Genomic DNA, 24033 nt, shown 5'->3' with positions numbered 1-24033 from the left:
GCACACCAGGATTTTTCTTCAAGTGATTTATTTTATTTCATCGACGTTTCGATCCCCAGGGGGATCTTTATCAAGATAACAACACACTCAATTGTGAGAGATTATAAAGACTCACCATCAGTGACCCAACACCAAAACACCTCCCACATATTCAATTAAGCTGGTTAACCCTTCGTGAACCTTGTGAGGTAAATGGTCAGTTGTATAGGACAATCTGGAAAAGAAAGTGCATGGTGCCATAAACACATGTTGTTTGATCCATACAATCGTGTAGAAGATAGTTTAAAATGTATTACAAAAAACACCTCTTTTTTTTAAAAACATAATATCAAATCACCATTTAAAAACATTGTACTAACAAGATTTCTGTTTGCATATAAATATTTTCCAATACTTTGGTTCAATTTTCTTATTAAAATGACAGTAAACCCATACAGATCCATATATAAAGCACGTTATAGGAAAAGATTATATGAACAATATTCGTTCAGACCATTGGGAGCAACTGTATTTAGTGTCTTAATCCAAAAAATCTCCCTCTGTGAGGAACCGCCTGTTGTCACAGAGGGAGATTTTTTGGATTAAGACACTAAATACAGTTGCTCCCAATGGTCTGAACGAATATTGTTCATATAATCTTTTCCTATAACGTGCTTTATATATGGATCTGTATGGGTTTACTGTCATTTTAATAAGAAAATTGAACCAAAGTATTGGAAAATATTTATATGCAAACAGAAATCTTGTTAGTACAATGTTTTTAAATGGTGTTTTGGTGTTGGGTCACTGATGGTGAGTCTTTATAATCTCTCACAATTGAGTGTTTTGTTATCTTGATAAAGATCCCCCTGGGGATCGAAACGTCGATGAAATAAAATAAATCACTAGAAGAAAAATCCTGGTGTGCGTCAGCATATTTGAGTGGATATACAATTTTTCTGTTCAGCACCCAGGTATTTGTACTTGCAGTGTGTGCCCAAGCCTTTGTATATGTATATATATATATATATATATATAATATATATATATATATATATATATATATATATATATACTCAAAGGAAGACCAGCAACACGGAAGCGGAGTGCTGCCTAAAATAACACTATATATATATATATATATATATATATATATATATATATATATATATATATATATATATATATATATATATATATATATATTATATATATATATATATATATATACACACACAGTAGAACCCCCATTTTACATCCCCTGATTTTAAGTTTTCCCTCATTTTACATTATTGTTTTGTAGTCCCTCCTAAATATTATGCATAATACATTTCCCTGATTTTACATTTTCCTGGATTTTACATCATTTTTTTCTGGTCCCCTGAAAACTGTAAAATGGGGGATCTACTGTATATATACTGTATATATCACAATAGAGACTTTTAATCAGCTAATTACATTTAAAGGTGTAGCTCCAAATCATTTCCACAAAGCTTTGAAGACATTTTTTGTTTTTTTCATGTCGGACTGGCCCACCGGGATACCAGGATACCCAGGTGGCAGTGGGCCCTCTTGCTTCTAACCATTTGGCCTATTTCCTGGTCATTTCCTATTCCTTTATGGTAAAAAAGAAGCTTAATAATGGAAGTATAGTATAGTAATAATAATAATAATAATGATAATAAAGTATAGTAAGTAGATATAAAAGACTAGGATAATAAACAGGTTGACTTCAGAGAGTTTTCCAGAATAGTTTGGAAAGCGGGCACTTGGTCACTGTTTACCGGTGGGCCCACCATCTAAAGTTTTCTGGTGGGCCCCTGGAATTCCAGTCCGACACTGGTTTTGTTATATTTACACTATAGCACAAAGTTAAGAGCCATTAACGTGCCTATATGTTTTCGAGAGTGGGAGGAAACCCATGCAAATGCTAAGAGTAGTTGGAGAACATGAAGAACTCTTTGCAGATCTGTCATCCGGAAAACCGTTATCTAGAAAAGATCCAAAATTGTAATCAAGTAATCAAATAATAAATCAAATAAAGACCCTTATCCAGAAAACCCCAGGTCCTGAGCATTCTGGATAAGAGAGCCCGTACCTGTATTATTTATGTGTGAAATACACTCGGTAGAAAGCACTGCAAGGTAACCGTATTAACTACAGAAATGTATCCAAGGCAATACATTGAGGTAGGAAAAAAAGGTGGCAATTGTAAAGCCTTTTGTAGTATAAACTTTAGTGAATAATAAGACTGGAGTCTTCATGGATGTTGCTCCCAGTGCCCTCAGAGCAAGTGATTATTCTTGAATTCCAGACTTGAAGACAAGCTTTATTTGCATAATAACAGGTTTACTGGCAGTTCACAAAGGGGCTACCAAATGGCCAATCACAGCACCTATTTTGACCTGCCCAGTAACATTTTCCATTCTTACGTTGCTCTTCATCCAAATGTGGCTCATGGGTGAAAAAGGTTGGGGGCCCCTGCTCTAGACATTTCATACAGTGAACTGATGTGAGTGGGAGAGAGGCCATGCAGTTAGGAATAATAAAACCACAGGGGTTTAAGTGATTCCAGATCTTGTTGCAATGATGGTCATATTTAAGATACTGTAAATACTCCAGTGGGGACTAAGGAGATATATTCTTAACCTGTGAAGAATCATTTTTCACTCAAATCTCTGTTTAGTTATCATTCGTTGTTAATTCCATTTCAAATCCATTTGATTTTTTAATTACTGTGACATTTTCATATATTTTACTGTTTTATCATTGCATATTTAGAATTACCTGTTTCTGATTTTTCATGGGCTTTTTTATTACAGTTTTTCATGAAAAATGGCACAAATTATCAGGGTATTCCCAACATAAAGATCTTAACAATAAGTTTTCTGTATGCCATGCGACCTGGAGTGTGGTGTTTTACTTGCCACATTTGCACCCGTCTTTGCTTATTTAGCTGTAAATGCTCACTAAAATGGATTTTGCACATTATAATATATATAATGTATGGTCTCCAGCTATGAATCCATCTTGAATGAAAACACTGTAACTATATTATATGCTATGGTCAATTATAGTTGCAATGAAATGATTAATGTAATATTGTTGACCCTTTGAGAGCTTTGGCCAAAAGGTACATTGAGAACATAAGAATTCATAGTACATATGTCAGTCTTTAGCAGGCGTTGCTTTCCACCTCAGTTAGGAAAATCAAATTCTTAGGCATATGCCAGTTTTAGAACATTATTCTGTCAACCTTCTGGATGGAAAACTGCTTGAGTTATAACACAGACATGCCCCAAAGATAAAATATATCAAACCAATTGATTATACTGCCCTTCTAAAACTGTTATCTGTTCAGTGCTCTTTCAGATATTCCATGAACAGGTTGGAATATACAGTCAATTGAGGATTACATTGGTGAATCTAAGCAGTCTAAGGTCAATACACTGTACTTGCCCCAACATGTGATCAGTCAATGTCCTGAGTGCAAAGTAATCAGAGTGGGACACTTTAGCCCCCTCTTGGACCATATTCTGCAAAAATCCACTACGATATTCCTGCCAATGAGTGATTCTTGCTGAGTATTCCAAGCTTTAAACAAACATAGAAGGAAGGGTATTTTTTTTCTAACCATTCCAAGTCTGGCCATCATACATTACATTTAAATTACTATAACATGTTGTTTGACTGGTTTGCAAGATATTTCATTGGTATATTTTCACAAGTCACAGGCATTTGAAGATGTATATTTTCTCTTTTCTTTAAACTAAACATCTCATGTATAAGCCTCCGCATTCCTGGATACTCACTAGCAGAGACACAGTAAACAGTCTATAACAGTCATTATTCTATAGCAGCCATCCAATGCTTTAGGGTAAATCACTTGGATCCAATCCTCACAGTCGGATAATATACAAAAATAAACACCATACTGTGTAACAGTTACCTTTCGATGATATAAAACTCACGGAGGCACAAGGAGGGTGATTTCTAAGGAACAGGCCAATTTAAGCACAGTCTAACAGGCATCTCTGCAATAACATGGAAACCCTATTGCTTGGAATATATTTAGCCACACACTGATAGTCCACATTGTGGTGATCCCATTGTTTGGCCCAATTCAATCCTCACCCAAGATCCCTGACCAGATATTGGTCGGGAAGGCTGATGTTTTAACGCCTGAATTCTGGCTGAGTCTGTAGTGTCTTAGTTGACAAATAATTTTGACCCCTGTTTTGACAGCATTACTGCCTTTCCAGAAAATTGTATGTATGTAAGTATGCAAGGTATTGAACTATGTTACAGGTAATTGTCTTTGGGTTGATTTGCCTTATTTGATTTTATGCAGGTTCATAAAGGCATAATGGAACTGGCCTTGTTGCTTCCACTGTGCCTTTATGAGTTTTCCACTCGGATTTCTACAGGGCCGCCATCAGAACTGGCCCCGTGGAACACCTAGATAACACAATGTAATACTGGTGTGACAACATTGCACATGTCATGTTAGACCTGCTATTAGAGATAATGCAAGCACTCTCACTGGAAAATCTTTTGAGGGCCTGTGAAGAGGTGAATATGTCTATAGAATGCATTTGATTTTTTTGGAACATTGACCATCAAAAGCACCACTGTAACTAATGGCATTAGATTCAAGGGCAGATGTGGCCCTTAAAGGAGATGGAAAGGTCATTTCTATTACCTATCTTAAATTGTTGCCTGATCACACCCCTCCTGAACCGCTACAGTTTCATGACCCAATTTAAATTTCCAGCACTTACACCATGCCATTGACGTTTTTTCCCCTGCTGAAAAAACGGCGCAAAATTGTACCTTGTACCACCTGACCTAATTAGCATCGCTCGCATGGGGGATGATGTGCGCATGCGCAGGGCTTGCAGAATTTCTTCTGCGCATACGAGCACTGAGCCAGTTTTGTTAGCGAGAGGGATGTCATCTGCATTCCATGCAACTAGCAGAATTGTAATCGATCTTTGAATACAGCTAAAGGGAAAGACGATTTTTGTAAGTATTTCTCCACTTTGAGGCCAATATATAGAACTTTATTTGTTTTGTTCTTTCCTTCTCCTTTAAAGGGATTCTGTCGTGATTTTTATGATGTATTTTTTATTTCTAAATTACACTGTTTGCACTGCAAATAATTCACTGTACAATATAAACTTTCATTCCTGAACCATGAAGTGTATTTTTTTAGTTGTAATATTGGTGTGTAGGCAGCCATCTCAGGTCATTTTGCCTGGTCATGTGCTTTCAGAAAGAGCCAGAACTTTAGGATGGAACTGCTTTCTGGCAGGCTGTTGTGTCACAGTGGGACCTGGATTTTAATATTGAGTGCTGTTCTTAGATCTACCAGGGAGCTGTTATCTTGTGTTAGGGAGCTGCTATCTGGTTATTTTCACATTGTTCTTTTGTTAGGCGGCTGGGGGGGGGAGGGGGTGATATCACTCCAACTTGCAATACAGCAGTAAAGAGTGACTGAAGTTTATCAGAGCACAAGTCACATGACTGGGGGCAGCTGGGAAACTGACAATATGTCTAGTCCCATGTCAGATTTCAAAAATTAAATGTAAAAAAATCTGTTTGCTCTTTTGAAACTAATTTCAGTGCAGCACTGATGCTTATTGAAAAAAACATGTTTTCCCATGACAGTATCCATTTAATGCTCTTCGACAGCAAACCTTACATATTTTTCAGTCCCGGCAGCTGTAGTTTGGCAACCTCAAACCTTTGTTTCAGACTTTCAAAAAAACTTCCTCAAACAGATGGGACTGACCCCCCATGAAAACTACCATAAATAAATGAACAGAAGTACTCCTTGTTTTCTTTCCGTCTAGTAAAAGCAACCAGCAGCCTACCTACACACATTTATACAAAGGCTCAGCAGGTGTACAGCGATTCTAAGTATAATTGTGATTATGAGTGTAATATATGTGGATAATTTGTTTTATCACTTACTTTTGCCAAAATGGAATAAAAAGAAGAAAGCATTTCTTTATCAGTTTATCAGTGTATTTCCCTTGCTAATAGGTTGTATTTGGAAGTTGGATTTCCATGGGGTTCCAGCAAACAAGGCTTGTTTGCATGATTCACTAGAAACTCATTTCATCATAAGGAACAATTTGTTTTTCTTTCATTCTATTAATGTGGGAGCTACAAACTGGGTTTCCCCTTTTTTGGAGTTGCCGTCAGGATGGGGACGACTGTGCAGGAAATAGTGGGCATTACAAGAAGATGAGGACTTGACCAGTGACTAGGGGAGATAGGCAGCCCCCACGTCATTGTCTGGGAGTGATGGGATGAAGTCATCTCTTCCTGAGGATTTCAAGTTGTTCTCCAACATCCTTTTCACTTCCAAAACCTTTGTCTCACAGAAATATTTGGAATTTCCTATAGGAAACCTGCAGTCTTGACCTTTTAGTATGTTGCTGATACTGTATTCCCAGGCAAAAAAAAAAAGAAAAGAAGAGATGTCACATTTTAGATTTATGGTGGTCATAAATACAGAAAAGAAATACCTGAACAAGAGGAAAAATTACACTTCTCCAACCTAGAACCCTCCCGGTGTTGTTTAACTTCAGCCCATACCAATATCTGATGGACTGCAGTAATCACTGGCATGCTGGGAGTTTGTATAAATAGAGCATGATTTAAAGGAACAGTTCAGTATAAAAATAAAAACTGGGTAAATAAATGGGCTGTGCAAAATAAAAATGTTTCTAATATAGTAAGTTAGCCAAAAATGTAATGTATAAAGGCTGGAGTGACTGGATGTCTAGCATAATAGCCAGAACACTACTTCCTGCTTCTTCCTTTAAGGCAACTGTTTATTAGGACCAAAACTGGTTATAAGCATACCTCCCAACATTTTGGAAATAGAAATTGGGACACTGCGCGAGTGCAGTGACATTTTTGACCCCACCCATTTTTGTGGCCACATCCCCTAATTACCATGTTCATTTTACAAAATTTGGCAGGTTATGAAAGTTTGAACACATTTCTGTGGTTTTTATGTCTTATTACAGTTTTGCTAATGAAGGTGAATTACCCTTAAGCTGCAAAACATTTATTATCTTAAATTGTTACAATTACTCCTTTGCTTATCTTAAATTGTTACAATAGTATCCAAGGTCATCTGGCCCATATTCTGTGCTCTCTGCCAAAAGCCAATTAAGTAAGAAACTTCTTTTTCTGGCTGTTCAGTGCAGGAGATAAATGAGAAAGTCGGGACATTTCAGTAATAAACCCAGGATTCCGTGTTGAACTGTCAAAATCGGGACTGTCCCACGACAGTTGGTAGGTGTGTATAAGTGATTTCTGACAGAATCTAAACCTGATTGACATCATAGATTAAATCAGTGGAGAACATATACCAGACTATATCTCTGTAATGGGCCCTCCCTAAACCCCCTTGTGAATACAGCCAAATGGTCTGGTCCCTCCCCAGGGCATTACAATTTATGGGAGAGGTAAGAGCTCTGTCACTGTTCTGGTAATGAAAAAGTCTAATATTCTGTTCTAGATGTTAATTTTTCCTCTGCATCATGTTGAATGTGCTGTGCTGTACAGGAAGGGGACCTATTATCTAGAATGCTAGGGACATTGGGTTTTCCGGATAATGGATCTTTCCTATATTTGGATCTTCATGCCCTAAGTCTACTAGAAAATCATGTGAACATTAAAAAATGATTAATTATATCTTACATTGGATCAAGTACAAGGTACTGTTTTATTATTACAAGGAAAATGGAAATCAATTTTAAAAAATTTGGATAAAATGGAGTCTATGGGAGACGGTCTTTCCATAATTCGGAGTTTTCTGGATAACAGGTTTCCGGATAATGTATCCTATACCTGTGTGTTGTGTAGCAATTTTACTGAGTTTGCACTGCAGATTATCTGAAGACTATTTAGTGAAGCCCCTGCAGAGCACATGGTATGTCCCAAGTTGGCTGCTGTATAAGGAATCTGCCAGTCTGAGTAGCTCATTTTTGCTTTTGAACGTGGCTCACATGTATAAAAAGTTGGGGACCCAGGCAGTGGTGTAACTAGATATTGCAGCCCCCCCCCAGCAAATTATTTTTCAGGCCCCAAAAAAGTCTAGAGGTTGACTTATTTTATAAGTATTTATTTAAAATGTATATGAATTAGGGCCTCATGGGGCCCCTACCCTATACCTCCTGGGTCTCCTGCAGTTGCTATAATTGATAGTTATGCCCCTGGACCCCTGATTTAGGGGGTTAAGAATGTTGCAAGATGTGGAAGGCATCATGATTTTGAAAGTCTCTTTTTAAATTACTTAAAGAAATGTAAACCTTTAAAGCAAATTCATGTAGAACTGGTCTTCTAAGCACAAGATTTTCTATGGTAACAAGCCCATTAGGTGCCCTCTCCTCACATACTATGGTCTTGCCTAATTTTTCTTTCTCTGATCGATCTTTCTCTTTTAAGAAGGCCAAACAACTACAGAATAGTAGTCACTTTTATCACATAGTTCTATTAACCTAGAGGTCTGCTTGAGAATGAGAGGGGTTCTAAGTTTATATCATAAACCAAAGTCTAAGATAACCCTTGAATATGGGGGAGGTGGTGATATGCAATAACTTCATGGGTGCAAATAAGCAAAAATGGTGTGGGATGGCAAAAATATCATTGTGATGGAATGCTACAAAACCTAGAATCCAAAATGCCTTTATTAATATAACTATAGGAAGTTTTAATATAGGAAGAGCTCTATTATTTAGAAATGTTTAGCTTTAAAACATGCAATACAGCAAAAAGGCAACATATTTCTAATCTGACATCTTTAAATGTTTATCGGTGAGGCTTTGGTAACTCTTCTTGGTCATGTGATTTCAAATAATACAAAGATCACCAAATTAAACAGCTCATTCTGTAGGCTGGTGCCAAATGATCCCGCTGTAGTAGTGTAACTGTCCAAACTGAGCAAAAGGGTCATCTTCATTCCTATTCTCTGACAAAGCTGATTCCAGTAAAGAGTTCTGCATGGATCTGTTCCAAGGTTACTGTCTGTATGCTGACCTCCTCTATCAATGATAAGTCATCGGAATCTTTTGTCTTTGGCATTTGCTTTATGAATTCAGGCTTAGCTCATTGCATTAGACCCCAATGTTTATGGATACTGGGGATGAACTCATCAAAAAAGATTCAACTCTTTTATTTTAGGGGTTTTTACACTTTATGCCAAATTGTGTTCCTTTTCACACCCTTAAATAGGGAGCTGTGCTGCTCATGGCAGATTGGGTTGCACAAGAAAATGTTAAATACTGACTTTTGTTCTCATTCTTGTTTCTTGTCATTACTTGCTTTGCCCTCTTTTCTCTTGTTCTGTTGTTCCTCTTGTCTCATCATCTCCTTCTTTTACAATTCCTTGCACAGTACAAGAACTGCTGAAGAAATTCTGCTCATGGGCTCACTCAATTCCAACTGGGGGGGGGGCTGTAAGACCAGAAGAACATGTTGGCTCAGCACTCCGGATGGTGCACTTTTTTTGAAGAAGGGGGTACCAGCAATTTATTATCACTCCAGTTAATTTACCTTTCCTTTCCCTTTAAAGGAAAAACATGACCAGGCACGGACTAGCAATCTGTGGGTTCTGGTAAATGCCAGAGGGGCTGCTTTAAGGTGCCATAGAAAGTCAGTATTTAGTGGGCTGGTGGGGGCTGATTGGGCCTCTGTGTACCTGAAATGCCAGGGCCTATTTTAATTCTTAGTCCAGACCTGAATGTGACCATCCACTGTTGGACCAGTAGTGTGAACTGAGATAGCTTGTATGTGACTTATCCACCTACATTTTTAAATACAGTCACATATGAAGTTTTATTCATATACATTCCTAGCTCCATGCTGCAGACTGTTATGCAGTGTCATTCTAAACCAATATCCAAATATCTGCTAAATATCTACAGGTGCCCAGTATAAAACAACCCCAACTTGGGACAACTAAACACAACAGAAGTGGGATATGACTTCCATCTACCAGATATGGAGGGTGAAGTAGTAAATTCAGTGTAATTTCCCGTCTACTACTTCTTGCACAGATGGAATTTCCTGGATCCTTACAATATCCTGATTCCCTCGTTTCCAACCCGGAGAGGAAGCTGCAGTTGTGTGGAGCATTTCTCCATAAACAGAAGACAAGTCTCCTGGGGGAGATCTCCCTACCAGACTGTGGAACATACACACACAGAGATTTATACAAAAAAAATCAGTTTTATTAAAAGTTTAAAATACTGCTCTGTACAAATTCAACAAAGAAAAGTCAGAGGCATTTAAATACTACTAATGACAAAAAAAACAAAACGAAACATACAACTGTTTAATTCCACTGATATGAGTTCTATAAAAGGCATCAAACAAGTGTGTGTGTTTTTGTACACAGCCCATATGATACACACAGACGGTTTTGCGTTTAGAACAACACAGATTTGTAACGTCAGAGAATTTCTCTGCTTGTAAGTAATACTACCCATTACATTCACACACACACACAGCTTCATGTTGCAGTCATTTCAATATACACTCCCATGACTAATGCAGAGCACAGAGTCACGCCGGAAGCTATACATCTCTGCAATTGGTCAATGGATAAAGGGAATTAGTTGGTAAATATTAATACGTGCCAAGCGATAGTGCCACGAGTGGTATATAGATATCTGTGCCAGGCTGCAGAATATGATAAAGCAAAGGAACAGTTCATTGTGAATTTTCCAGCTGTTGCAGAACTACAGTCCCCAACTTGCATTTTACAGTTTAGAAAACAAAGGGAATTGTAGCTCTGCAGCTGTGCAGCTGTGCAGCTGTGGAATGCCACAGTTTCCCTAACCTTTATGTACTGTGTAAAAGGGAGCTATGTAGCTATTTCAAATAAAGTAAACCCTATACATACATGAATTAATAAAGAAAATATTCTTTTAAAGGGCTCGTAACATAAAGCGGCACAGTACAGGAGACAGCAAGATCTATCAATGAATCCCCTCCCCAGTCTCTAACATTGCATCTGTGTATCCCCCAATCTCTAACACTGTATCAGTGTATCTCCAACCTCTAACACTGTATCAGTGTATCCCCAATCTATAACATTGTATCAGTGTATCCCCTATCTCTAACACTGTATCAGTGTATCCCCAATCTATAACATTGTATCAGTGTATCCCCGATCTCTAACACTGTATCAGTGTATCTCCAATCTCTAACACTGTATCAGTGTATCCCCAATCTATAATACTGTATCAGCGTATCAATTGTAACATTGTATCAACTGGTGTTTTAGGTAAGTGAAACTGGGATTATAACCATTGAAAATCCAGGACTGCATAACCAGTACATAAATAAGTGCCAAGTGCATGCAAAAAGAGTTACTAACAGTATGTGCTGGCTATTGGGCAGTGAGTATAACTTCAGAAATACATTTTCCATACATTGATCCAGGAATTAAATTACTGCATCAATTTCACCTTTAATGGTTCACTAGTTAAAGAAGCTGCAAAGCTCAGAAATTGATTTTGGTCTCATGTATGGCTGCAAGTCCGATCCAATTTTAGCCAGACTGTCTGGAACCACAACTATCTCCTATGGAGCCATCAGAAAAGCTGACGTCTCGGGTCTCATGCATCAGGTAGACATTGCCAAATATTATGGGTGCTGTATGTGCCTATGGCTGGAATAAGAAAGATAGGTGGGACTGCTTCAGCTGAGGTCCTCTATGTCATCCTCTGGTTTTTAGAAGGCCAATCTGGCCCTGAGCAGTATTACACCTACACTTGAAAGAAGCAGAACACCTTGCACCATGATATTATATATGTATGTATATACACACAATCCCATCTAGTGAAAATTTAGGCAACTGTATGGGTGCCGCTTATAGCCCATACCATATGAAATTACAAAATTAAACTGCACTCACAGGTCTTCTTCCATTTTTAAAAAATGATGTATTCAATGTTTCAACTCTTACACTTGCACTTCCTGAAGATGGCCCGAGTATAAGGGCTAAAGCGTTGAATAAAAAACATGAAGAAGACCCGCGGGTGCAGTTTAATTTTGGAATTATATATATATATATATATATATATATATATATATATATATATATATATATATATATATATATATATATATAATCTTCCATCTTGTCTGTGGGAAAATCCAAAAACCTGAATGAAGGTTTCAAAACAGATGTATAAAATGATGGGCGAATCTCTCCCATTTCACTTCGCCGAAAAATTTGCGAATTTCCTGCAAAATTTGCGAATTTCCTGCAAAATTCGCTAATTTCCTGCAAAATTCATGAAAAACGGCAAAAAATTCACGATAAATCGTGATAGCAGAAAGTTCACGAAAAAATTCGTGAAATTCGGACGTTTTCACGAATTTATTCGCCCATCATTAGTAAAATATTTTTGAGCAAAGAAGATTTCGTTTTACTTCAAATACATAATTCAAACAGACTTTCTAAACCTTGTTTGCTAAAGGAATACTGGGGGTTATAATTAAGCTACAGCTTGGGGAGCAAAGGTACAAATCACAGCATGGCCCAGACCTTAGCTTTGTGTTTCTGATACTTTGCTGGCGTGTTGGCTCATACACTCATTCACAAATCGTTAGCCACCCTTTATAAGCACACCCTTTATTAACCCTAAATACAAACAGTGCTATGTAAATAACATCTGCAACAGAGAAATTCAATAGATTTATAGTGAGTTCTAATTGCCTGGTAAGTGATGTTAACCATACCATTAAACACATCTCATGATATCAATTTAAAGGATCTGCTTTCAACTCCTCTCTTCTGTCAGTCTAAATATAAAACAGTACTAAGTATATCCTCCTTTGCCTGCTTCCCCCAAAATGCACATTATCTGTTTCAGATGGATCAGTTTGGGGGGTGTCTAGTACGAAGGCCTGTGCACTTCAGTTTTCCTTATATTCAGTCCAAGTGCTTTGCATCTCCACTCAGAACTAATGTTATGCTGTTGGGGGTTATCCTTGGCATCATCTGGACGATAAGGAGATGTGTGTTTCTAGTGCTTTTGCACAACTGCAACACAAAGTATCCCATCTCAAGCATCTCCCATTTTCTACGATGACGATGTCACATTCCCAGAGGACATAAGTGTCACGGGATATTCACCATCATCTTTCTGCGGGTGAGAGGAATTGTCTGATTTACTCCTGCTGAACTCCATTCCTGTGATGATCGGCCTCTTGACTTTTGAGCTGGAACCAAAGATGGAGCAATGAGTGCAACAAGCCATTTTAAGGAAGGCTCTTCTCATTTCCCGGTTTGTTAGAGTGTAAATGATGGGATTGGTGGCTGAGTTAAGAACAGCAAGTGATAAGAAATATTCCGCTTTAAACAGGACAGGGCAAGTCTTCACTTTACAGCCAACATCTAACAGCAGGAAGATGAATAGAGGGGACCAGCACAGGATGAAGGCGCTAAGCACAATAATGACTGTTTTGAGCAATGCCATGGACTTCTCCGAGCTTCTGCAGGGCCTTTCAAGGTTTCTTTTAAAGGTTAAGCTCCTGCTGCGAGTCCTTACCAAGAAATAAATCCGTGCATAAAGGATAACAATCGCTATCAACAGGGCGCAGAATATAGTGGTGCAGAATAGAATATAATGTTTGTGGTATAAAGGCAGAACTGTTGAACAGGCAGACATCTGTAGAATACAGTTCCAGCCCATGATGGGGAGACCTCCAAGAATAAGAGACAGAAACCAACATCCACTAATCAAGAGAAATGACCTGGAGCTTTTGCTTCCATTGTGCAACTTCATTTTGAGCATAGTGATGTAGCGTTCAATGGCAATGGCCACAAGGCTAAAGACCGACGCAGAAAGAGCAACAAACATACTCCCTTCCCTTATCAGCCATTCCGCTGGCGTCAGTTTATAAGTGTGAGGTCCAGACAGCAAGATGTTGGCAGTGTAGGCGGCTCCCGCCAACAAATCCGAGAGAGCCAAGTTGCCTATAAAATAGTACATGGGTCGGTGAAATTTCTTAGTTCTCCAGATGGTAAGAAGCACAAGGATGTTCTCCAACACAATGAAGCAGCAAATTATAATGAAGATAATAGATGTTAGCTTCATATCGGTACTTGGGTTGTCTTTATATTTTCCAGTGTAGTTGTAATGATTAATGATGATTTCTTGATTGTAGTACTGGCTAGCGCTGGTGGGAGTCATAGCTGCTGTTGTTCTCCCAGATGAGCACTAGATGGCAGCCTTGGAGTTGTAACGTCTTAAGGAAACCACTATAAATTGGTCCTAAAAGGAGAAAATATGATTAGTTATGAGTTTAAAACCATTTTAAGATCTTTCTCCAGCGGGTCCTTCAGAATATTCAGTTACGGCAATATGCAGCTAAATAATAGCAAATTTTGTTTTTAGGGTGCGCAGGAACTGAATCAAAGCAGTGTGTGCCCCGATATTCCAAAGAGGTTCATCACTCACTTAAATAATAATTTAATTTTAGCAAAGGACTATAGGACTTGCAGCACCCGAGAAGCTACTGTAGTACAACCCTGTTAGTATGGGCTCTACTCTAATGTCCTGGGCTGGCCAGGAAGCTGCCTGTGTATGGGGCAAGGGAGCTCTGTTGCAAGGAATGCAGCACTGTAGCAACAGTCAGAAAAAAGAAACTCTAACTGGAAGAAAGGATGAAAGACTGGTACAGTTGCAGCACAGGAAGAAATTAAAACTCAATAATGTCCCAGCTTCCTTTCTCAGGCTATTTTGTGTGACCAATATTTCTGCAGCCCTATTCTCTAGTGCAGGGATCCCCAACCTTTTGAACCCGTGAGCAACATTCAGTTATAAAAGGAGTTGGGGAGCAACACAAGCATGAAAAATGTTCTTGGGCTGCCAAATATATTCTGTGATTGGCCTTTTGGTAGCCCCTATGTGGATTGTCAACCTACATTGAGGCTCTGTTTGGTAGTGCACCTGGTTTTTATGCAACCAAAACTTGCCTCCAAGCCTGGAATTCGAAAATAAGCAGCTGCTTTGAGGCCACTGGGAGCAACATCCAAGGGGTTGGAGAGCAACATGTTGCTCATGAGCTACTGGTTGGGGATCACTGCTCTAGTGAATAGCCCAGCCCTGTATCACAGCCCTGGCACCCAGTGCTTTACTGCTCTCTCAGTGATACAAAGCTTTTTTTACAATGTTGCTAATTGCAACCTTTTTTTTTTTTTACCTGTGAGCCACATTGAAAAATAAAAAGAGTTTGGGAGCAACATAGGCATGCAAAAAGTTCCTGGGGATGGCATATAAGGGTTGTGATTTGCTATTTAGTGGACTGGCAGAATACAGAAGGCTCTATTTGGCAGTACATCTGGTTTTTATGCAAGGAATTCAAAAATAATCATCTGCTTTGAGGTCACTGGGAGCAACATTCAAGGGGTCGGTGATGTTGCTCACAAGCTACTGGTTGGGGATCACTGGTCTACATCAGATGCACTTACACCCTGCACTCTTTCCCTGTAGGCTCATACTTTACTAAAGCGAGGTCTATTTTTAGTGATGTTGCCCCATAAAAGCATTGTTAGCATTAAATGGAAAATATTACTTAAATATTGATGTATGAGAAAATGTAGATTGTTATATTTATTAGCTATTTCTTATGTAAACTCAACGTAAATGATATCTGAATAAAAAGCATGAAACAGGAGGGTGATTTAGACAAGCTGTTGAGATCTACTGATCACCAGCTAAAGGTCTACTGGTAGTAGAGCCAGATCTACCTTTTTGGCACCCCTGCTGTAAAGCAATGCAGACACAATTGTACTGGAGGGATTCCTTGAATTCTGGGCCACATGTATAAATGTATGGATCAAAGGATTTAAGGATGAATGGATCAAAGGATAATAAGGATTTATCTATCTATCTATCTATCTATCTATCTATCTATCTAATCTTTCATCTATCTGTCTATTATCTATCTATCATGTATATATCTGTTTGTCATCTATCTATCTAATCTATCATCTATCTAATCTATCATCTATCTATCTATCTATCTATCTATCTATCTATCTATCTATCTATCTATCTATCATCTATCTATCTATCTATCTATCCATCCATCCAGTCTGTGTGCCTCAATACAAGACACTTACCCCAGCAGTTAGAGGAGCTTTTATGACTTAGTAGTGGGAACAGAAAGCTGAAAAGACTGATACAAGCGAGCAGAAGAATAGCAGCAAGCAGTGTAGTCTGAAACAGCTAAATGTGTCCTGCGATGTTTCTAGTGTCGAGCAGCCCAGTAGAATAAAAGGAATAAGGCGACTCTGTTGCTGCTGCTGAGTCGCATCCAGTGTAGCTGCCCGGGGGTGTCCCAGGTGCCAGATGCAGCTGTGCGTTACCTTTAGAAGCAGAAGATGAAGAATCGCAGTGGTCAGGTAAAGTACTATCAGTATCTGCCAGTCACCCATAAAGACTCCGCTTTCCCACGCAGATGAGCCGGTTCATGCCAGACTGTTTGCACCATGTTTGCGCCAGTGATCGGGTCGCTCCCAGCACTTGTTCATGGCACTCGCTGTGTGACAATAAGAGGAGCGATTGCTGCTGATGGGCTGGGACAGAGCGGAGAAGTTGCTTTTAGGCACAACCTAGAAATCACTGCGCACTCCCCCTCCTCCTCCCAACCCCGCTCCCGGCTCATCTCACGCTCCTCTCAATGATACTGGGGGGATCCTGCGCCCCTCCCTCCCTGGAACTCACTCACACTGAGGGGATCCCCGTGTTTCTCACTGTCACGTAATGACAAGTGCGAGGAGGATCTCTACCTCTTTCTATGGCAGGAATGGAGGAAGTGCTGCACCACCCAGTGTATAGCGTTAGCTCTCTATGGACTCACGTGATGTAGTGACTAGTCTCTACTCTCTCTGTAACCCCCAGACTCCAATGGGCTAGTTTAGGGGGCAGCAGCACTATAATCAGGGCCAACCTGCGGTGAAAAGTCATCTTTAAACCACTTTAGTTTTTTTTCTGCCTTCTAATGGCTTCTGCTACAAGTATCAAAACCACCAGTGCAAAGAATATGAATAGCCTTAGAGATACTGCAATATGTCATATTGATAACACTCAAAGCTGCATCCCAGCTGTGCAATAAAATACTCACACAAGAAACAAGCCTGAACAGCCTCATACTCCCCTTAGCTCACAAGCTTACAGATATGGTATAGGAAAACACAGAGGTGATCCTGGCCCCTCCGCCACCTGAGGCAGCAGCAGTTGCTGCCCCCCCTCCACCAGAAATTCGCTCTTAAAGTACCAGGAGCAGCATTTTTGCTGCCCCTGGTACTAGTGGGGCGCTGCCGCCGCCATACATTGCTGTATCCACTGTTTAGACATCATTTTATACCAAGCTGACTGGGCATTTGGGTATATATATATATATATATATATATATATATATATATATATATATATATATATATACACATACATACATACACACAGGGCTGGTCCTATCAAATGTGGGGCCCAATTGGGACCATGTTGGCGGGGCCCCTAGACAAAGTGTTGCTGGCTACTGACACACCAAGTATTTAGGAAAATAAGGGCATACAAGGCACAAAATAGAAAGGAAAGGGGCAGACAAGGTAAGAGAGTGAGAGGGATGAAATAGGGGCACATAAGGGCACACAGGGTAAGAGAGAGAGGGAGGAAATAGGAGAGTGGACTGGGCCAATTAGTTTGGGGCTGGGCCGATTCAGCTTGGGAGCAGGCTTGGTTGGATTGGGGGCAGGCAAGACCTATCAAGGTTGGAAGAAAGCTGGGCCTATGAGAGTTGGGGGCAGGCTAGACCTATGGATTTGGGGATGGGCTGGACTCTCAAAGTTGGGGGCAGGCCAGGCAGCATCATGTGCTGAGGGAAATATTATCTGTGCTGCCCTGTGGTGCGGGGCCCCCCAGAGGTGCGGGGCCCTATTGGGCCCAATTGGTCCAATAGGCCTAAGGCCGGCCCTGCATACACACACACACAGTTGGGCCCATAAATCTTTGGACAGAGACAACTTTTTTCTAATTTTGGTTCTGTACATTATTACCACAATGAATTTTAAGTGAAACAACTCAGATGCAGTTGAACTGCAGACTTTCAGCTTTAATTGAGTGGGTTGAACAAAAAGATTTCATAAAAATGTGAGGCACTAAAGCCTTTTTTTAACACAATTCATTGATAATGATATAACGGAGGAAAAGCCCACACCTGCCCATGAAATAGCCTTTGAGTCAATTGTCCAATTACTTTTGAGCCCTGAAGTGAAGTGATTGTGTTAAAAAAAAGGCTTTAGTGCCTCACATTTTTATGAAATCTTTTTGTACTGAACCAAAAGTAGAAAAACTTCTCTGTCCAAATATTTATAGGCCTAAAGCTGGCCATAGATGCAACGATCCAACCGTACGAATCATGGATTCGTACGATTTTTGGAACCGTGTGTGGAGAGTCCCGTCATTTTTCGTCCAGCGGAGATCGGTCGTTTCGCCGATCGGACAGTTTAGAAAATTTTTCGGCTGCCGATAATATCTCTGCGTGTATTGCCAATCGGACGATTCAGTTGGAAACTGTCACTAGCTTTGTCAGACTTAACTATCGTACAACATTGGCTGATCTGTTCTTTTACTACTTTATTTGATCGGAATGGTAAGACTTTGATCTTTATGGTTAGTGGAGGGTCGGGAGATGGGAAAGTCCGATTGTACGTTGATTCGTACGATCGGATCTTTGCGTCTATGGCCAGCTTAACTGTATACCCAAATGCCCAGTTTACTGCTCAGATTGGTATAGAATATATATATATATATATATATATACATACATACATATAAGAGCAGTATATAAAATAGGCCATTTTTAGAGATATTCCTTTTTAAGGTTAAATAACTTGTCTCTTAACAGCACCAGTGACTTGCAGGTGGTTCCCATTCACATTGAATTGACATCAAGTGCCTTGTCTCTCTTCCACAAAGCAACTTGGGTGACAAAAACTTGCGTGTGTTATTACCCTAATATTGCTCTTCCTAGAGTAAGACATTGAATCCAATGATAGGCTAGTAAGCTGGCCTCTGCACAGTTACAATGATCTATTGAAGCATTGCCGCTGCCCTACACATCTGTTTAACACACATTTGCCTTTCCTGTTTCCATATCTGCCTGTTACAGACTAGTATGTCTAAGGTAGCATCCAAACTTCTTACTAATTCATATAAGTCATCACTAATGCACTGGATTCTGGTAACATCAAATATTTCTATTTAGACCTAATAAAATGCTGCAGGGACAGATGCCAAGATGGTTCAAGTGCCAGGAAGGTTTAAGTGCCTCTGTGTTTAAAGGCTCTGCAACTTTATTTTATAAGGAAGTTCTAATTACCAAGCTTGCGGGAGAAGGTAAAGTATGTACTAGTGGTTACAGGGACAAGCTCTGCAAAACCTACCATTCTATGTACAACTACTGTGAAAATATTTCCGAAAAGTGATTTCTCTTACCCATAATGCTGTATAATCACATCTGTTAGTCATAAAGGCGTAATAAACGTTTCCAAATTCCTCTTCACCAGGGATACACTTCACTAAAAACTATTACTTCTCTGTTATATAGTAGATCCTTCAAATCCATAAAAGAGTGGGCATAAGAATGGCAACTCAATAGGCAACTGAACAGGCAACAACAGTTCATTTCATTTTAGGTTCCTACAAAAGGTATGGGACCTTGTATCCAGAATGCTCAGGAGCTGAGGTTTTTCAGAGAAGGTGTCTTTCAGAAATATGGATCTCCATATCTTAAGACTACTAAAAAATCATTTAAACATTAAGTGGCAGATTTATTAAGGTTCGAAATTGTAAATTAAAATTTTTGAGTTGGATTTTCAGTCAAAACATTGTATCGCTTGCTTCTGAGTGCTGATCAACACAGAGGAGTCATGCCAATATCTAATTGGCTTTATTAATATCAAAAGTACAGCAGTGGGTGGAAACAAACGCGTTCTTTGCCTATATACTCAGCACTTCTTCAGTCTCGCATTTGCACACGAGAGCAAGTTTAAGCGCATAAGCGCATAAAGGCGAATAGAGCACAGAGAGTCAGGGATAATAAATAACAAAATTTGTATAAAGGTGATACCTTTATTGGCTAACTAATATAATCATAGAAAGCTTTCAGAAAATTTTAATTCCTTTTTCAAGCTGGAAAAAGGAACTAAAATGGAACTAAAAAGAAACTAAAATGTTCTGAAAGCTTTCTATGATTATATTAGTTAGCCAATAAAGGTATCACCTTTATAACAATTTTGTTATTTATTATTTCAAAAGGGTTTCCCTATAACATTTTTACCGGCTAACACGGTACAGCAACTTTACTAACAGCGTTTTACAAAAAAAGTTATACATACATACAAAAGATGGTCAGTGAAGAACAAAATGTCATTTATTTCTCGTTACATTGTTATTTCAGTGTCACCTGTAACAATACGAGTAAAATATTTGTGATACACATGATAAAAAGGAACATGGAATATTGTATAATATCAATAAGCATAGACTCTTCAAAAACACCAACTTTCAAATATAATCTTGTTTTCATTAAAATACTTGTGATTTTTTTTTCAGTCATTCCAGTTAATTTAAGGAAGTAGTTGTAATTGGCACATTTGCAGTTCAAGTATCTAGCAATTCAGTTTAGGCTAATCACTAATAAAAGGTCACTGATGACAAGAATAAGAATTGTTATGTTAGCAACACTCCATGCTCAGCTTTATTTGGAGAAATAAGCAAGTTTGCTGGTATTCTGTCCTCCCTTTTGTATCTAGGTGGGACCGTAATGCATTCTTTCCCAGTACTTTGCTGACCCATCAGACAGTAGAAATGTGCAGTGACTGCAGGACTTAGTCCTAAGCTTGTTTAGATTCAGCCTCTCCACAGTGGGTAGGTCAAATGGATGAGTTTTCGATTACTGTTCAGGGAAGATATACAATCCATGTCCTCCTGTTCCAAATGGAAGTTAAAAACCTGCACGTACAGAACAACACAATTGTTAGATTTGATACTGTCAAAAGAGATCAATGCCAACATTTCCTATAGTACAGGTGTGGGACCTGTTATCCAGAATGCTCAGGAGCTGGGGTTTTCCAGATAAGGGGTCTTTTTCGTGATTTGGATACCCAAGTCTACAAAAATCATTCTAATATTAGTTAAACCCAATAGGATGGTTTTGCCTCCAATAAGGATTAATAAATTGGGATTATTTTAGTTGGGAAGGTACAAGGTACTGTTTTATTATCACAGAATAATTATTTGATTAACGTGAAGTCTGCGGGAGGTGGCCTTCCCATAATTCAGAGTTGTCAGGATAACAGTTTTCCGGATAACGGATCCCATACCTGTAGTAGTACATTTCTTTTAATAGCAATGACACTTAAGAGGACAATCATCCCTAGCACCCAAGAGGTCTTTCTGTAAATTGGATCTTTAAATCGGCTAAAAAATTATTTTAAACAATACAGTAACTAAACCCACCAATAAAAATGTAAATTATTTGATTAAAATGGAGTCTATGAGAGATGGCCCTCCCATAATGTGGTACTTTCTGGATAACAGGTTTCCAGATTATGGATTCCATACCAGTAACAGCAACAGGCACCAATGCAGATATTCTGTTTACTATTTGCTACCGAGTAGACTGCCTTATCCACATCTCCAGTTCTGCGATTGGTGCCATTGCCTCAATCCAACCAGAAGTAATTTCAGCTTGTCCTCTTTACTGCCCTGGTACATTTAAATTGTTTTTGTATGGTCCATAAACCTTTTTTCTTTTCCTAGACTGACTGTCTGCAGTCAGTGCACCAACAGTTAGCAGTGTTCTTTTCTAATGTCATTGCCCGAAAGGGGTTCTCTCCTTGAAATAACCGTTGCGATTTCTCTTTTCAGAAGAACAGAAATCTATTTATGCTGCAAGAAAAGGCACAGAGGATCATCAATATTGTGAAGAATAGCCCAGTGCCAGTGGAGGAGTTGTAAGGCTGTGCATACAATACAAGAACAGGCAATTCATCTTCTTGAACTGGCTTACTATGCTGCAATGTTAGCCACAATTTAGGGATCATATATGTAGGGTTTCCTGCACTTCACATTTAGCTATTGTGTGCTACAGTGTATTCAAGTATGGATTCCCTCTGCAGATTTCCTGCCTCATGACAAAGAATGTGAATGTGATCACCTTACCTAATAAGGCCACATGAATAAAGCCCTATTTTTGCCAGAACGAGGAGCTTTAAATTCTATTTACAACTTCAAATAAGCTAGTGCTATCCAAGAGACCAGTAAAAAAAAGGTGTGATGAATTTACCAAAAAATCTGGTCCTCCAATAGAGCCTCTGTTTTACAAAAGACAATGGGCTCAAGCACCTTTATTATTACATGAACTCAGGGCAAGTACACTGAATATAGTAGGACAATCTGCAGGTCTGCTGGAATAAACAGTTCAGATAGTTTAGCTATAAAGTGGTTTAGACATAGGACTTAGGGCATTCTGGATAATGGATCATTCTGTACTTCATACAGGTTTTCTTGAAGTAGTGGCATGTGTATGTGCTAACAAAGTATAGTAAATATAGTCGTTTACAAAAAGAGATTTCCAAATAGTTACACTTTGGTCTCAACACATTAAACCCCAGTCCAGTGGGTTGCTATAACCAAATACCTAGTGGTAATGAATGCAGTAGCAACATTTATTATGAAAAAACAAAAAATTGTCTATTTAAAACATAATAGCCTAAGTCTTCATACCTAAAGTCTACCAGAAATACTTTAAACATTAAATAAGCACAGCAGGCTGGTTTTGCATGCAATAAGGATGAATTATATCTTCATTTGGATCAAGTACAAAACATTATTACTACAGCGAAAAATGTCATTATTTGCATAAAATCGAGCATTGCCATAATTCGGAGCTTTCTGTATAGGTAAAGAAAATGTCTAAATAAAGATTAAAAAATGTGAATCTATTTCACACCAGGGCCTCTTGTGGGCTTTCCCGGAAAACAATTCTATACAGGCTACTTTTTTTTTCTTGTAAGAAACCTTTAATTCAGACTGCATAACCTTTAAGAAGTGCTCAACATATATATGTGTGTGTGTGTGTGTGTGTGTGTGTGTGTGTGTGTGTGTGTGTGTGTGTGTGTGTGTGTGTGTGTGTGTGTGTGTGTGTGTGTGTGTGTGTGTGTGTGTGTGTGTGTAAATGGATGTATGGATGTGTATTGGACCTATTATACAGAATTCTCAAGACCAGAGTCTTTCTGGATAAGGGATCTTTCCATAATTTGGTTCTTCATACCTCAAGTCTACTAGAAAATCATTTAAACATTAAACAAACCCAATAGGCTGCTTTTGCCTTGAGACCCTTGGATACCACATACTACATTCTTTATATAATATAACATGGAACTGGAGGATACAATGAGTTTTGAGTGTTACATCTGTGTAACAGAACTAGACATCAGATGCTGCACACGAGAGATTATGTTGGATTTATGTATTGTTGATGAAGATTAAACAGGAAGGTAAGAAATTGTTTGCATTTCCTCTCATTTAATTGTCTGAAGAACACCTGCGCGTGTACTTTAGCAAAGGCCAAGTGCTGAATAGAAAGCAGAAAGCCTGATGTGTACACAAATCGGCGAGATCAGGACATATATAAATAGACCAACTTTTGCATAAGTAATTCTGATTTCAAAATGATCTTGGGACTATAGGATCCATTGTTGCCAAATTGCACAAGTGCAGCTGCTAGTATAAATAAAACCAGCAATTAGCTTTGAACAGGCTAACACAATTTATAAAATGAATGTCTGATTGTTCAATGTGAGTTACTGCACTGGTGTAATGTAGCACACAGCAATACATAACAATCCAAAGGATTTTATGGAAATGGCATATAATGTGCAAAAAAGAGCATTCATGACATAATATAATTAACAGCGAATGGTAAAACAGCAGTTATAATTAT

General features: G+C 38.7%; 2 protein-coding genes across 4 annotated transcripts in view; both read right to left on the bottom strand.

Annotated features, from left to right (window-relative positions):
• Nucleotides 1-10210: 10210 nt before the first annotated feature.
• Nucleotides 10211-16662, bottom strand: s1pr1.S (sphingosine-1-phosphate receptor 1 S homeolog). 2 transcript variants are annotated; one of them, XM_018261082.2, is made up of 2 exons: nucleotides 16391-16662; nucleotides 10211-14291 (listed from the first exon to the last, which is right to left on the bottom strand). In XM_018261082.2, exon 2 carries the CDS (start codon nucleotides 14208-14210, stop codon nucleotides 13098-13100), a length of 1113 nt encoding a protein of 370 aa, XP_018116571.1. In that variant the 5' UTR covers nucleotides 14211-14291; nucleotides 16391-16662; the 3' UTR covers nucleotides 10211-13097. The 2 variants fall into 2 exon arrangements, with proteins under 2 accessions (XP_018116571.1, XP_041417481.1); XM_041561547.1 differs by lacking the exon at nucleotides 16391-16662 and adding an exon at nucleotides 16145-16364.
• Nucleotides 16663-20434: 3772 nt separating this feature from the next.
• XB5731323.S (uncharacterized XB5731323 S homeolog) overlaps nucleotides 20435-24033 on the bottom strand; it is an 83494-nt gene continuing 79895 nt past the window's right edge. For both annotated transcript variants that reach the window (NM_001093501.1, XM_018259635.1), the window contains 1 exon segment: nucleotides 20435-21038. Coding sequence is in view for 1 of the 2 variants with exons in the window: in XM_018259635.1 (XP_018115124.1) it covers nucleotides 20937-21038 (102 nt within the window). In the remaining variant the exon portion in view is untranslated.

The sequence above is a fragment of the Xenopus laevis genome, chromosome 4S, assembly GCF_017654675.1.
Source record: "Xenopus laevis strain J_2021 chromosome 4S, Xenopus_laevis_v10.1, whole genome shotgun sequence".
NCBI classification, from domain to species: domain Eukaryota; kingdom Metazoa; phylum Chordata; class Amphibia; order Anura; family Pipidae; genus Xenopus; species Xenopus laevis.
Note: the sequence above shows the minus strand (reverse complement) of the source record. Positions and strands in the feature narration are given on the sequence as shown.

Excerpts from the sequence above, each read along its gene's own strand:
- s1pr1.S (XM_018261082.2), bottom strand. The coding sequence starts at position 14,210 with ATGACTCCCACCAGCGCTAGCCAGTACTACAATCAAGAAATCATCATT.